The sequence below is a fragment of the Dysidea avara genome, chromosome 9, assembly GCF_963678975.1.
Source record: "Dysidea avara chromosome 9, odDysAvar1.4, whole genome shotgun sequence".
NCBI classification, from domain to species: Eukaryota; Metazoa; Porifera; class Demospongiae; order Dictyoceratida; family Dysideidae; genus Dysidea; species Dysidea avara.
Genome location: NC_089280.1, coordinates 7239463 through 7255342, shown reverse-complemented (window position 1 = coordinate 7255342; position 15880 = coordinate 7239463). Strand labels below are relative to the sequence as shown.

The following is a 15880-nucleotide window of genomic DNA, read 5'->3' as shown; positions in this document are numbered from 1 at the left end:
CAGTTTGTATTCAGCAATTGCAAGGTACTCATCGATTCTGTTGTACTCAATAATTTTGCACTCATGTACATGTATATACCTGACATGTCTTGTTGTGAATCTTGTGATAATAAATTCTATTACTCAAGCATGCATGCATGCACATTATGATAAGAGCACATTATAATTACGTAAGTCTGTAGTAATTATAAATAATATAAAGTACACATTACACTTCATATGCATGCAACTGTATTACTTACAAATTGCATGGGTGAATGAACTTTGTAACTTTCTATTAAACAGTAGCTGTGTTATGTCCTATATAAGATGATCATATGTACCATTAGTTTGTATTCCAAAAACTCATTCAAGCAAAGTAATAATTGATACCATGCAAATGCACCACATTTCTTGGTCAGTTAAATCTAGTTAGCTACTTATTGGCTATTGCATGTTTTGTACTGTAGCCTTAATATTTCGAGGGGGGGGGATTATTGCTGATTTTGAACTTTAAGGGGCTAACAATAAAAATATCTTCCTTGAAATATTTACACCTTCATGTGTTGCAGTAGGAATTGCTTGCAAATCTTGTTTCTATTACAACATTGCTCAACCTCAAAAGTAGCTCTTTCTGCCTCAAAAAATATTTAGGCTATAAAATATTTCATGTTTGTATATTTTTACTTACAGTACAGTAGGGATTACCTGGAATGCTACACATGCAAAATGTATAGCAAGTATAGTTTTTACCTACGTATGATGATACCATTTATTTTTACCATTACATAATTTTTAAACAACCAGTATATATCTGTGAAGACACATGCAAGGTATATAGCAGTGATGTATGGCACAAGAATCCATGATAAGATATATAAATAGACATATACTAACTGTATGCATTACATGATAATAGTCACAATCTTAATAGGTTGTCTACTCATTAACTCAACTCTCCCTATAGTAATGTTGTTATGTCACACACACCATTCCTATACTAATGTGCATCCAACTCCTTGAAATTTAATTATTCATTGACGAGTACTCTAGAAGTGATTCCTGAAATGTGCTGTAACTTTGATTTTCTGATGATGCAAATCTCTCAACTGGTTTCATGTTCCTGCAACAAATCAAATTCAATTAAGAACTTGCTATAGCTACACCATACCTTCTGTTAACAATATTTTCATCATCATCATCATCATTAATTTCATGTTTATTAATTGCAACATATTGATGATGTGGTTTCCTTTTATGGAGGCACCAGGAAACCATCTTCACAATGCCATTAAAGCAAACAAATGCAAGAGGAAACACAATGAAAACCAACGTTGCTGCAGTGGCTGCACTTGGTAGTAATGGAGCAACTACTAGTAGTACCATAAACAATAAAAACAAACTGTCCATAGCATTGAGGAATATATTTTTGTATGGTTGAATCCAGAGATGAATTGTGACAATGACAATGTTCACATAGAGTAGGGAAGTGTTGTAACTATCATTACTTGTATAGACAGTGAGAACTATTGCTTGACGACATATTAGGTAATAGGCAGCGAACCAACGATACTTGTTCTTGTAAGGACTTTGGAACTGATCCAGCAATGGTTTGATCTTGATGAAGTTAATCTTTCTGTTAACAAATGGCTCCAGTAGTAGTATTAATGGCAGGCCTATTACAATGACTAGTTCACAAACTACTGCGACACTTCCATAAAATGCATGTCTGCCATGGAAATATTTAATGTGTGGAGACAAGTATGTGTATAATTGACCAGTACCAGCAAACTTCAGTGGATGAAGTAACTGTAATGAAGTGGATGCTATTGAAGTGTATGACAGCAAAAGGAGAAGACAGATAACACGGATGATGCACCGGCTGACAAATCTTGTGATTCTCACTGAACACCTGGCTGCCACCACCAACCCAAGCACTAGTAATGAAACAGCAGCTGCATGAAAATAATGGATGAAAAGTTGGTCTATTCCGCTTAGTCCCTTTATAAAACAAAGTTCACCAAGAAATTGAGGAGATAGTTGTGCAAAACTTGATAACACAGAAACAAAACGAAATGCACTATCTGACATGTCAGGATTATCATACAGCAAGATTACCACCATGCTGTAGAAATAGATTATCCCATACAAATATCCTAGTGATACTTGAACATTTAAATACATCAAACTGAATACACCAACTACCACTACAATCCAATACAAACAGGTCAACGCAACCACTAACACTGTCATTCCAACGCTACAATGGTCTACACTGATACAGTCAGTAGAGTCATATGCTAGAGTGTATCTTGGACTGCACTCTCCACAAGCAATTCCTCTCCTAAGATTATTACACTGTCCATCAACTGTATTTGGTAACTCAAAGAAACCATCTGTGGTCTTTAAATTAGGAGGAAAGTTACAATAATGACTGGGACACAGTGATGTGGTTGGCCTCCCACTTACACTGCCAAACCAGTAACCTCTTTTGATTTCATTATAATCTTCATAACAGTTTATGATGTCATTGTGGAAACAAACACATCCCTTAGTTGTTACATCATACACATTTCCGGGATGATGCTCACAAGGCAATAACTCAACTACAAGTATGGTAGTCATTAACAATCCAGTTATTGTAACAGTGACATTTATACCAGCTGGGTTGATAATTTTACTTCCAACAAAAATCATATTTAGAGATGAATTGGTATCAACAATAACATTGGAATATACCAGTTCAATACTTTCTGGACAATCAGTGCACTGTAAGTCAAAAATTGTTACTTCACAAGGAGTGCCAAAATAGTCATGAACAATTCCTGAAACCATCAATGGGACACCAAGGGCATTGTGGAGGATGTAATAACTTTGATCAGATATTTTACCACCATTATCATACGGAAAGTACAAGGTCAACATATGTGGTGATGTCATTACAGGATATGTACCAACATCTTGAGTAACATTACCAATACAAGGAAGACGCTGTGATGAGTAGGTGTAATTAAACTGACAAATGGATTTATAATAATTAATATTAGTGATAGCTGAGCACAAATCAGGAATACTGAAATAAAACGAGTCACCAGCAAACGTAGCTAAATTGTCTTGAAACAGAACGTCTACATTGCCATGCAAGTGATAGAAACCACTTTGACACATAACAGGATCCACATCAATGAATACAGCTCCCCCATACTCTGTAGCCATGTTGTTTATAAATGTGACATCTACTCCTTCAGTTATGTTAATTGTAGTACCGTGATAGCAGTAAAATGCTGCTCCATTTTCAGCAACATTGCTTAAAAAGTATATGGATCCAAATAGATGGAGATTACACTTGGGCAAATACAAAGAACTTCCAAAATTTTTAACAAACTGTACCGAAGACAAGGTCAAATTCTGAATTGCAACATTTCCTTCTTTAATGTAAATAACGCTTTTTTCAGCAGAATTATTATAAAATGTGCTATTAAATATTATCAAACTGGAATTGTAACTGCTACTGATTGCATGGCTATTGTCAATATACAAACCAGTGCCGTGACCATGAGAAGTATTATTTTGAAAAGTACAGTTTGAAAACAAGAATTCATATTCTTTATTAGTAGTATAAATATACACGGTGCCGCCATTTTCTCCTTCATATTTATTGTGTGAAAATGAAACATCAGTCAAATTCACCTTGACATATTTTCCTTTATCACCAGGTTTAATAAGCAGAATTCCACTACCCTCGTAATAGTTAATAATCGGTGTGTTGTTAACAAATGAGCTATTTAGCAACAAAACTGTGGCCATACTTGCAGTTGCATTTAAAGACAAAGCAATACCAGTATTATTCTCAAATAATGCTGATGAAACCACAACAGAAGCAGTACCCGAATGAGATTGGGAGGTTAGAGAAATGCCAGATGTATAAGATTGGTCCAGGCCACCACTATTATAACTAACTATGATTCTTGCAAACTCTACACTATGTGAGGAACCAGTGACCAATGAAAATTCTATTGCTCTAATGTTTGATGTGAATAGACTATCTTCAATTAAAACTGACGTGTTTAACGTTCCATATTTGCTATTAATATCCAAATGAAAGGCACTTCCGAGACATCCAGCACATTTATTGCTATGAAATGTACTTCCAGATATTACAAGGCTACAGCCATGAGATCCACTGACCTTGTTAATGATCCTCAATCCATAATTAGTATTGTACAAAAATTTGCAACTTTCAATTATCATAATGCCAGTCACTTCTGAAAAGTCGACTGCTACTGGAGAATACTGAAAGGTACAGTTTGCTAATGTGATGTTATGACAGTTGTCACATTCAACTCCTGCTTTGACACTATACACCATACTGTGACCACACTTGTCCCAAATGATTCCATTAATAAAAACGTCATTACAATACTCACAGTATACAGCTCCACTACCGTTACACATAACAGTAGCATTGTTACCAGAAATTGTGATATTCTTTAATCTACCTGATCCTATTTGAGTATAACTATTTAGTACAACCGATGAAGATGTAATATTGATTATAGTGTTACTGTTTAAGTTTAGTAATGCAGTAGATAGTGAAGTACACACACATTCTCCGTCAACACAACATGTAGTATTGTCACTAACACCAGTAGTGCTGATGGTGATCACCGTACTATTGACAAGTTGACAGGTTAGTGCAGTCAAAATGATCAATCTAATAAAGATCTCAATCCTATTAGACACTGTTAAAACAAGTATGTTGTTATACAAAAAGACCACAGTAATTTGAATACAGTATTTCATATTATTAAATATTATAGTACTTGATAGTAGGGATCATGAACATTTGTGATTTCCTACCAAAAAGTACTATATCTACCATAACATGGCAGTAGTTATTGGTTCAATATATAATCACGCCCACAGGTATCTTACCCTGTTAGTTATATATAGAAGCTGAAATATAGATACTTGTAACTTTATTGTAATTTTTAAGGATTTACCTACATAAACAGCTTGAGAGAATGATACAATAACTAATACCATCTCTGGAGTTATCACAGTTTAACTTCAAAGATGCTAGCTTCTGGGTATGGTAGTCAGAAAAGACTAACTGGAAAGACATGGACATGGACTCAACATCTGAACAGTCAACTATACAATAACCATGTTGCTAGTTGTAGCTCTGCAGTCTCATACAGCAGCTACAGTCCACAATTACATTGTAAGGCTGTATTACCCCTAAGGTACAAGCTTCCTGCAGGGGAAATCTGTGTTAAAAGGACTGTTGCAACAAAGTCTATAGTGGGAGAGGAGGTTAAGAAAAGTGGTAAATGGTAGTACAGTGTGTGAAGCACATTCAACATGTAGAGAATGGTATATCTAGGGGATCTGGGAGCATCTCCCACAAGAAATTATTAGGTTAACAATTTTTGAACACATGTAGCTAAAATAAGTTTAAGCACCTGTGTGTTCTATCAAAGTAAGTGTATCAGTACATTAAAAATTTAAGGATTGTTGGAAAAGTCCACAAAACAAGAAAGGATTGCTGGACAAGGTTTGAGGCTAAATCAAGCAAACCTACAAATCCCTATTTTGACTCTCAACTTACTTTGCATGACACTAGCAAATGAGTCAAAAAAGGGATTTGTCAGTTTACTTGATGTAACCACTAACCTTGTTAATGACACTAACAATCCCTTCTTGTTTCGTGAGTTTTTTCTGCAATTCCTATTCCTTAAGTTTTTAATTTTACTATGTCTGTTTTAAAATACGGATTGACTTCATAGCAGCAACATAGACACTGATACAAGAAGCATTTCCTGATAAGCATAATATACGTATGTAAGTCAATTACATGTATAATCTACCAGTGCCATAAAATATGATATGGTTCATTACACACATGTACACCAGAAGAATGCAGTTCTGCCACAGTTGAGGACAAGACCACAGGTACATGATGTGGCATACTTCACAGCACTTCTCAGAATGTAAAAAGGATGAGAGCTAACATTATTTTCAGATTAAAATGATGACAATGTGCTACTGAACCAGAGCTTCCAACGTACTTGGATCAGTAGGCACTTGAAGGATGATTTAGAGATAAATTTAGTAGATGATGGTCACACTGATTTGGTTAAGTTAAGTTAGTTTTATAGCAGTAGTATATTGTTGTACACATAACTACTTGGTGCAATGAAAGTTGCAGTTCTTGTGAATGTAGGGTGATTCCACAGCACATATGGTGGCTGCATGTAGGAGTACCAAACGATGACCTGGAAGACTATGATGGAAGACAAAACCATTTGCGCATAAATATACATGTTTACAATCTATAATTGTATGTGAATGATGCTTCACAGACGCTATTTAGTGCCATGTCAGAATGAATCAACCCATGTGACTGAAGAATAAGCTTCATGCACTGGAAAGCAGTCTTTCTTCACACACACGCACGCATGCACGCACACACACACACACAAACACACAGATGCTGTATGTACTTCGTAGTTAATTTAAGGATGCATGTCTGCACATATCATTGAGCATACACATGTTCTATAGGTTGCTTTTACAAGGGTAAGTAGAATTTGAGAACATGATGGGAATGGAAAGCTAGAACGGGAACGACCCATGGGAAATGCCTGATAAAAGCCATCATGCAATATACAGGTTTGATAGGCTGGATTTTATAAGCACAATGTTTCTTTGCAACAATTGTTTGAATCCTTTGCTAAAACGATTGAAACACTCCAAAGGAGCAGTCACATTAAATAATCTAATAGAGCAGTCACATTAAAATACTCTAATAGAGCAGTCAAGAATGTTTTGTTAACTATAACCAGGGACCCACTGTGAATTGATGGACTATAGCTGCCATAGAGTCATCAACATTGCAAGTTAGCTACTCCTTTGAAACCATAAAATTTAAACCATTACAGCATAAACAGGTTTTTAATTAACTAACAGTGCCTACATATAATAGATGGGGGAACTTGTACCTGCAACCTCAGGTAAGTCACTTGATGGATATGTGGTAGCTGCAGTATGTGTAGGTGCATGACTTCAATGAGGAAACTAAGGACAATATGAGCAGTCATAGGGACTCCTCTTGGAGCCACTTCAGCTTGACAAGATTCCTCTTGGAGCCACTTCACCTTGACAAGCATACCAGTGCTGCATGCTTACTCCCATCAGTGTTGGGCAAGTTACTTTTTAAAAGTAACTAGTTACATATTACATATTACTTGCAACTAAACTATTTAGTTACAGTTACATATTATCCATAAAATAAAGTAACTATAATAATATTACATATTATATTACTTTGTGTTCACAGCCTTAAGCTGTCCACCTGTGAAACTACCACTTTATCACGTGACATGATTGTGTTGTTGGACAATGTACAAATCTTGGTTATAAGTAAGAAGCTGGTGAATAAGCTCCATTCAGTAGGCTTCATTACTTTGTTGTGGCTAGGCATTACTTAGTGGATTACTAACGAGATTAGTAACTTCGTTACTTGTAGTAATATTATTACGTAATATTAGATTCGTTATAGTAACTATATTACTTAGGTAACACGTTACATTTGTAAGTAAAGTAACTTGAGTTATATTACCTGTTTTTATAGCATATTTCGTTATATTACTTAGTTACCACAAAAGTAATAATATTACGTAATGCGTTACATAAGTAACGCATTACTCCCAACACTGCTCCCATCATATGACTTCTTATCAATAGGTGCAGTTTTTGAAGCCTATAATAGTCACTGTCAGTCATAGTCACTTTGTGAATCTCAGTTTTCATCAGTAATAGTTAAAATGTTTAGGAGTAGCTAATTTTCAATACTGATGACTTAGCTAGTCTAATCAACAAAATATTTTTGACTGCTCTATTAGAGTATTTTAATGCAGGTAACTGCTCTGTTAGAGTGTTTTAGCGAAAGGATCCAAACAATGCTGCTAAGAAACATTGTGCTGTAAAATCCAACCTGTCCAACCTGACCTTTATCAGGCATTCTCCATGGGTTGTTCCCATTTTGCATTTCTGTTCCATTCTCAAATTCTACTTACCCCTTTTACAAGGCAACCAGGAAGTTTCCTATGCTGCCAGGAAGTTCTGGACAGCATGAAAGTTGTTTACAAATTGTGGTCAGGCAACACAGCACCACCCATAAACAGCTATAATTTCAATGCAATAAAGAACACCAATACTCCAAGAGTGTGTAAACGGTGGAACGGACTACTGGAATGGTGGAATAGAATTTTTAACTGCAAAGAAATTGATGCCAAGAGGATTAAATTTAACTACCGTATAGCGGGATTTAGAAACAAGGAATTTAATTTAGCGAATTGTAGCAAATGGTAAATTAAATTTCCACATCAGTTTTTGAGCGTAAATATTTATCGTGCAACTTCATAGCTATCCTTCACGTGCAATCATTGCAACCAATTATGAAGTCAAGCTTGTACCATTACAATCTTCAGACAAACAGCTCAATAAATAGAACAATGTGTATGACGACAAACTACAAGGTCACAGCTTGTTTGTTACTTGTTACAGTGCACGCGATACAAATTTTTTGCAGAGTTGGATTTTAATTTAGCAGTTGTCCATATTCACTAAATTCTGTTGCTAATGCTTTAATTTGCAGCCTTTTGTGGACACTACAAAAACCCACTATATGGTACCAAATGTGAAAATAAATAATGGAGAATTTTCCATTATTTAGTCTTGATAATATTCACAACTAGTGCTTCCATCACATTGCATGCTATAATTCTGTTTACAAAACTAGACCATGATGACTTGTATGTTCTGTACAATGCTCCACTATACGTATACTTCACCTCGTGCTGTATATTAGTGTCTCGTCCACTCCCTTGTACTATTTTTCCCATATTACAGTCGCGGTGGTGTTTTAACTAGTATATAAAGTAACCTTAAATGTTAAATTCTACTTTGGCACTGTCCCTATCAGGACCGGGAGGCAGGCACGGCGGCGCAAGACTATCAATGAGGCAATTCACTTTTCTACATTCTAACAAACATACGGAAAATGTAGAATTTTAAGTTCAATTTGGATCATAGAAAAAAATGTAGGGATACAAGGGGGTTGCCAACACTTGCAGATATGATAATGAACATTTAATCTCTAATTCAGTCTATACCAATGACTGAATTAGGGATTTAATGTCCACTAGTATATCTGGAGTTGTAGGAGACCTCAACCACACTATGACTGGTGACTCCACGCATACCAGAAGTAATGATGCCAGAATTAATGTTTTCATGCCTCACCTATCAATAATATTACTGACTCAAAAGTGAAGTGGCTATTACATTCTGCTTTCAGATATGTGCAGCCCATTACATAGCATTACAAACGAAGAACAGTAGAAAAAGCACCTCTGCAATCAATCCAGTCACCATACTGTAGCTCATCAAGCTGGAAGGGCTTCATGTTTACATAAAACTTTTTGCTCTTATGACCTCAAAAAAATATTCAAAAAATATAGAATGGTTGTCCCAGACTACTTGGAGACAGTCCATCAGAACAACTTCAGTACTGGAAATGCACCAGATCAGTTTTTAGCACTTACACTGAAAGCAAGAGTTAATAATAGTGTAATGACTGACCGTAATTAATGAACCGTTTTTGATGATGTAACTATTGTGTCATGTGATATTGTGGTTGTAATTGGTTTTGTTGGTGTGCTGTTAAAGTTAGTTGAGTTGCTTATTCCTGAATTGTTACATTGGTGCCGAAACCCGGGACATGGCGACAGGAACTGGGATTGCTCTTCCCGAACCGCTACAAGGTGACGATGCCAAGTCTTGGTTCAAGCGCTTTGAAGTGTGCGCTGCCGCGAATGACTGGAATGCAGCGAAGAAACTCCTCCGAGTGCCTACTCTCCTAAAGGGCCGTGCCTGGGCCATCTTTGACTCCTTGACAGAAGCCGAGACTGACTCGTACGATCACCTGAAGTCCACAATGTTAGCTCAGCTGGCCCCAGACAGTGATGAAGAGAGAATGAGAGCAAGAGATGAGCTCTCCCAGCGACGATATCGAGAGGGACTTGAAAGTGTGGATGAGCTTGCACGAGATATCGAGAAGTTGTTAGACAGAGCCGCACCAGGACTTGAGGGTGCAGTTAGAACTACTGAGCTGCGATTTTATCTGATAAGCGCTCTTCCTGAGAGAATTTCTTTCCAGTTAAAACTACTCCCTAAAGTCAGTTACCGGGAAACGATCACAAAGGCCAAAGAACTGTGTTTAATGTTCTCTCGCGCTGACCAGACGAAGATGGAGCAGGCCAGCCAGCTTTCCGGCCCCACTGATCGATTAAATAAACTTGAAGAGGCTGTTCAACAAGTCTCTCAACAGATGGCGGCTTTGGGGAAGAATATTGATGGAGGCTACAACAAAAGACCTAGAAACCAAGTCCAGTGCTACAACTGTGGCAGACGAGGCCACCTGGCACACAACCGTTGAAACTCTGATCAGGGAAACTACCAAGGGAGCAACCTCAAAATCTCGAGCACGGGGTGTTCCCGGCCACAAGTAGATGCTCGACCAATTCAGATAGTGCCTGCACTGTCAGACATCATCAGACACAAAGCTGCATACACACAAGGATCAGTGAACGATCATAATATTGACATATTGCTGGATTCTGGTGCTTCCTGTTCAGTAATACACAAGGATTTTGTTACATCACAAGAAATGAAACTGGCCACACCCATGAAGCTAATCAATGCAGATGGTAGAAATATTTCACCAGTGGGCACAGCCACCTTGAAGGTCCGCCTGGGTGGTCTTGAGGTTGACCAGCTTTTCATAGTTGTTGACAACCTGTCTGCTCCAGCTATTCTTGGGTGTGACTTTCTAATGAACAATACCATCACAATTGATTTCAGCCATGGCACCTTTAGTAGCAAGCAGTTACCTGCCTTGCAAGGGAACCTGACACTTCGATCCTCAAGCATTTGCACACTGACATTTGACACTGAATTTCCACAAGCCATACCCTACAAAACTGATTCCTCAGGAAATGAACTGGACTTTCCAACTGACTTTCACCAGTCCCTGGAACCAATTCTGAGGCAACATAGCCAAATTTTCAACCAATCCCTTGGACAGACCAATGTTACACAGCACTTCATTGATACAGGTAACTCACTGCCTGTAAGATTACCACCACGACGAATTCCTTTTCACTTTGCAGACCGTGTACATACCCAGCTACAGGAAATGGCAGAAGAAGGCATTATCCGCCCAAGTAACAGCCCCTGGTGTGCCCCTGCTGTATATGTACCAAAACCTAATGGTGAGGTCCGTATTTGTGTAGACTTTGTGCAGCTTAATAAGGTTACCAAGAAAGACTCGTACCCGGTCTCCAGAGCAGATGGCCCACAGCAAAAGCTTGCAAATAAGACAGTATTTTCAAAAATTGATCTTAGGAGTGCCTATTGGCAATTCCCCATGGAAAGTACTTCAGTAGAGAAAACAGCCTTCTGCCCTGGTCCGGGATATGGCCTATGGGAGTTTACTGTCATGCCCTATGGTCTTACAGGTGCAACTCAGACATGCCAGCGAGGTCTGGATGAAGTACTCAAGGAATGTAAAGACTGTGTCGATAACTATGTGGATGACTGTATCATATACTCGACAGACATGAAGACACATGCCAGTGACTTAAAGCGAGTCCTGAGCAGGCTTCAAGATGCTGGATTCACGCTACGAGGATCCAAATGCTTCTTTGGTAAGAGTAACATTTCTCATCTGGGTTTTAACTATTCAGGTAATGGTGTCAGTCTCACACCAGAGAAGACACAATCCATCATGGAGTGGCCCATTCCAAAATCATCCAAGGAGGTGCGCTCATTTCTGGGCCTGGCAAATTTCTATCGACGATTTGTTCCCAACTTTGCAGATATAGCTGCTCCCCTGAATGATCTAACTGGGACCAAGGTGCAATTTTCCTGGAACTCCACACACCAACAGGCCTTTGAAAAGTTGAAACTGATGTTGGCATCTCCACCAGTAATGTCCTACCCAACTAAACATGACAAGTTCATCTTGACAACAGATGCCTCTGACACTGGCCTTGGGGCAGTCCTCTCCACGGAACGTGGAACAGTGATAGAGTTTGCCAGCCGATTTCTATCTTCCCCTGAAAAGAACTATGCTACAATAGAGGAGTGCCTAGCAATTGTATGGGCTGTGCGTAAGTTTAAACATTATCTTATTGGTGCTCATTTTATTATACAGACTGACCACAAACCATTAGAATGGCTGGAGTCCTCCAAATCCAGCTAGGCTCACTCTCAACGCCTTGAACGCTGGTAGCTAGAGCTCAGAGGATTTTACTTTACCCTGGTACACCGCCCAGGTTCTCTCAATGATAATGCCGATGCTCTTTCTCGAAGACCAGTCAACCTTGTTGGACTCACCCCACCAATGGATATGAACACCATTAAAAAAGCCCAGCTCAAGGACAAGGTGCTATCTAGAGTATATGAACAAATCAGTAAAAACACCACCCCTCCAAGTGGTCAAATGTGGAACCAATTCCCCCTTTACCGTTACAAACAAATATGGTCCCAACTTGTCCTCCACCAATCAATCCTTTGTCGTAAAATACTATGTCCTTCCCTAAATGAAGCCAAGTACCTAATAATTGTCCAACAAGCTCTTCAAAAGCAGTTTCTCGTATTATGTCATGATAATTCTGGACATCAAGGGATTGACCGTACACTGTCTCGCCTGTCAGACATTGCCTACTGGGTGGGCATCAGCAAGAGTGTGGCACGATACTGCAAATTCTGTGTGATATGTCAAAAGGCAAAAGCCCCTTTAATCCAACCAGTTCCACTCCAACCAGTCCTTGCCACACAGCCTTGGGAACTTGTGGCTGTTGATGTATTAAAGGTTCCCCTTTCCACAAAGGGCAACCAGTATCTCCTGGTCATCCAAGACTACTTTTCAAAGTGGGTGTTTGCTTATCCTATGTCAGACCAGAAATCAGAAACCATTGTTCACATATTAAAAGATCATGTTTTCACTGTGGTTGGCCCTCCCCAGAAGCTTCATTCAGATCAAGGTCGTAACTTTGATGAAAGTCACATACTGCATGAATTGTGCAAAGCTTTTGGTGTTGTAAAGTCCCGAACTACCCCCTATCATCCGATGGGAGATGGTCTCGTGGAACACATGAACCATTCATTGTTGAGCCTTCTCCGTACCTATGTGGAGGAACAGAGTCTGTGGGAGGAACATTTGCAGTTACTACTGTATGTATACAGAACTACCAAGCATTCTTCGACAGGGTACTCTCCTCATGAGATACTCTTTGGCTCTAACCCAACTCCCTTGTTGTTACCTACCTTACAGAACCACTCACATGTAACACCTGCTGGTTATTTTGACAACTTACAAAGCAAACTAGCACAATTGAAGGAATTGGTAGAGAATAATGTTGTGAAGTCTGCAGAAAGCCAACAGAAATTTTACAAAGCAAGCCAGTCATTTCGTCGGCTACTCCCAGGAGACTTAGTTTTATTGAATAATCCACGTGCTGGCAAGCTCGACTTCCGCTGGACAGGACCTTGGACTGTTAGAAAGATGAAGGGGAATTCTACTGTTCTATTATCAAAGGGTCGAGTTACACAAGCAGTTCATGTGAATCGTGTGCGACCCCTATGTACTGACATTTCTGAAACAGAGGATGGATGCTTGGCAAATGGCTGGTCTCCCCCCTTGTCTCAGTATGATGAGCTCCCTGACCAGTCTTCTCCGTCACCTGGACCTCCAGAGGCTCCTGATGATCCTCATGTTTCTGATCCAGTTCCTCCTCGACCTCCGTCAGTGTTGATTCATCATGCTCAATCTGGAGGACCTTTTCCAGTGATCACTACAAGTAGTGGAAGAGTTGTGAAGCCAGTTCAACGGTATGGAGCAGAGACTTGAGGGGGGAAGAGTGTAATGACTGACCGTAATTAATGAACTGTTATTGATGATGTAACTATTGTGTCATGTGATATTGTGGTTGTAATTGGTTTTGTTGGTGTGCTGTTAAAGTTAGTTGAGTTGCTTATTCCTGAATTGTTACAATAGTAGGGAGGGAGAGTATCCAATACTCAATAGGCCTGCGTAAAATGAGCGCGTAGAATGAATGACTTCTTGGTCAGACGTGTTAACAAACAAAGAGTAAGAGAGCCTATATGAGGCCGCCGCAAGTAATTGATACACAGAATAGATATCAAGTCTTGACGTATGTGCATGTCTCGCTGGGTAACAATGAGTATCTGTTGTTGTTGAGCGTGTAACTATCCACCGGAGCACTGCAACTCTGGATGAACCGCTTCAAAATTTGGTCAGTTCTTTGACAGCACAGTGACTCATTTCAATTGAAGGCGCGCTTGATTCTTGAACGAGTATTTCTTCCTCCACATCATGGCAGGCATTTATTGAGATGTTTCTACTGACGATGTTGGTTGAAAGCAAGGCTCCCAGCAATCTTCATGGACACACCAATAACTCTTCTCTTCGCTCTTCTCGAGACGGCCTTTCACTTCTCTCATCAGAACTACTCAAGAGGCTATTGGATACGCATACCGGAGTAGACATGTGCTACAAGTATGGCTTGTATAGTACCAATAACATAAATATCAGATCCGTGCAGTCAGCTAAAAAAAAAAAATTTCACATTAACACTTTGAGAAATACGAAAAAGTACAGTGATATCCGGGTTGCTCTACGTGCTCATTTAACACAGGCCTATTCAGTGTTGGATACTCTCCCTACCTCCTATTATTAACTCTTACTGAAAGTGATAAGCCCCTACAACTCATCGTGCAAGAAATCATATGCACTTTCACTACATATTTCACACATAATTGCAAGATACTAAGATATTTTACATACATCAGTTGAAAATCAACTGACACCCTTCAAATTCAAATGTTAATTACAAAAAACACGGTGTACAGTGGTTTCAGCACTTCTTGCAATTCAAACGAGTGGTTGTGTACACATGAGTATTTTTTTAGGCAATGTATCCAGCACTATAACGGTGGTGGGTGCTCAAATCAGGCCTCAGGCTTCTGTATATACTACAATTTCATTGTCAGAGATGTTATCGTGGATTATTTCACTCCAAGAACAGTCAATTATAGCAACATGCATAAGCAATCACACTACGCTTTTTCTACAAAAATTACAAGTGGTGAAACTGCTGCACTGCGGTTTTCCAAGTTCTAGCAATGCAAAGCATCTATGCATGCAAATGTGCAATTGTTCAACAGTGGATTTTCAGTGACGGCTACTGACTCACAGGACTTTAGGCATGCTTACACACACAACCAGAACATTACAGGTGTAGTTATGTACATTTAAAGAATTGCGCATACTGACACAATATTAGTGCATCACACTTTGCATTGCAAGAAGTTGGAAAACCGCTCTTCATGTACTGTACGCATGTAGTCTCGTGCCCAGACCGCTTTTTTTTTCTTTTTGTGTGGGGGCGGAGAAAAGTAGTCTGGGCACGAGACTAGTACGCATGCGCATAAATGTATTCACCGCGTGGCAGAGAGGAACCGTGTTTTACATCTTCCTGAATACCTTTCTATCTATTACTGTATGTAGTTAATGTAATCGCGTGTAATACAAGTGATTGTTACATGCATGTTCCCAGCAATGCCATAACTTACTCATTCCGCGAAGTGGTGTTGACAATGATCACGTAAGTATCCTACGCTGCGATGACACCAAGAAATATCCAATGTACTCCAACAACACGCCTGGCTTTTACAACTGAACAATAGGTCGTCAATTTGTGTATCGCACAGTAACATTGTATGGCTTTGAAAGGGTATCGCCCAATAA

General features: G+C 39.0%; 1 protein-coding gene across 1 annotated transcript; it reads right to left on the bottom strand.

Annotated features, from left to right (window-relative positions):
* Positions 1-941: 941 nt before the first annotated feature.
* Positions 942-15849, bottom strand: LOC136266783 (uncharacterized). The gene is made up of 3 exons (XM_066061799.1): positions 15706-15849; positions 1151-4721; positions 942-1102 (listed from the first exon to the last, which is right to left on the bottom strand). The coding sequence occupies exons 1-3, from the start codon at positions 15707-15709 to the stop codon at positions 1006-1008; spliced, it is 3672 nt and encodes a 1223-aa protein (XP_065917871.1). The 5' UTR covers positions 15710-15849; the 3' UTR covers positions 942-1005.
* Between the last annotated feature and the right edge of the window lie 31 nt (positions 15850-15880).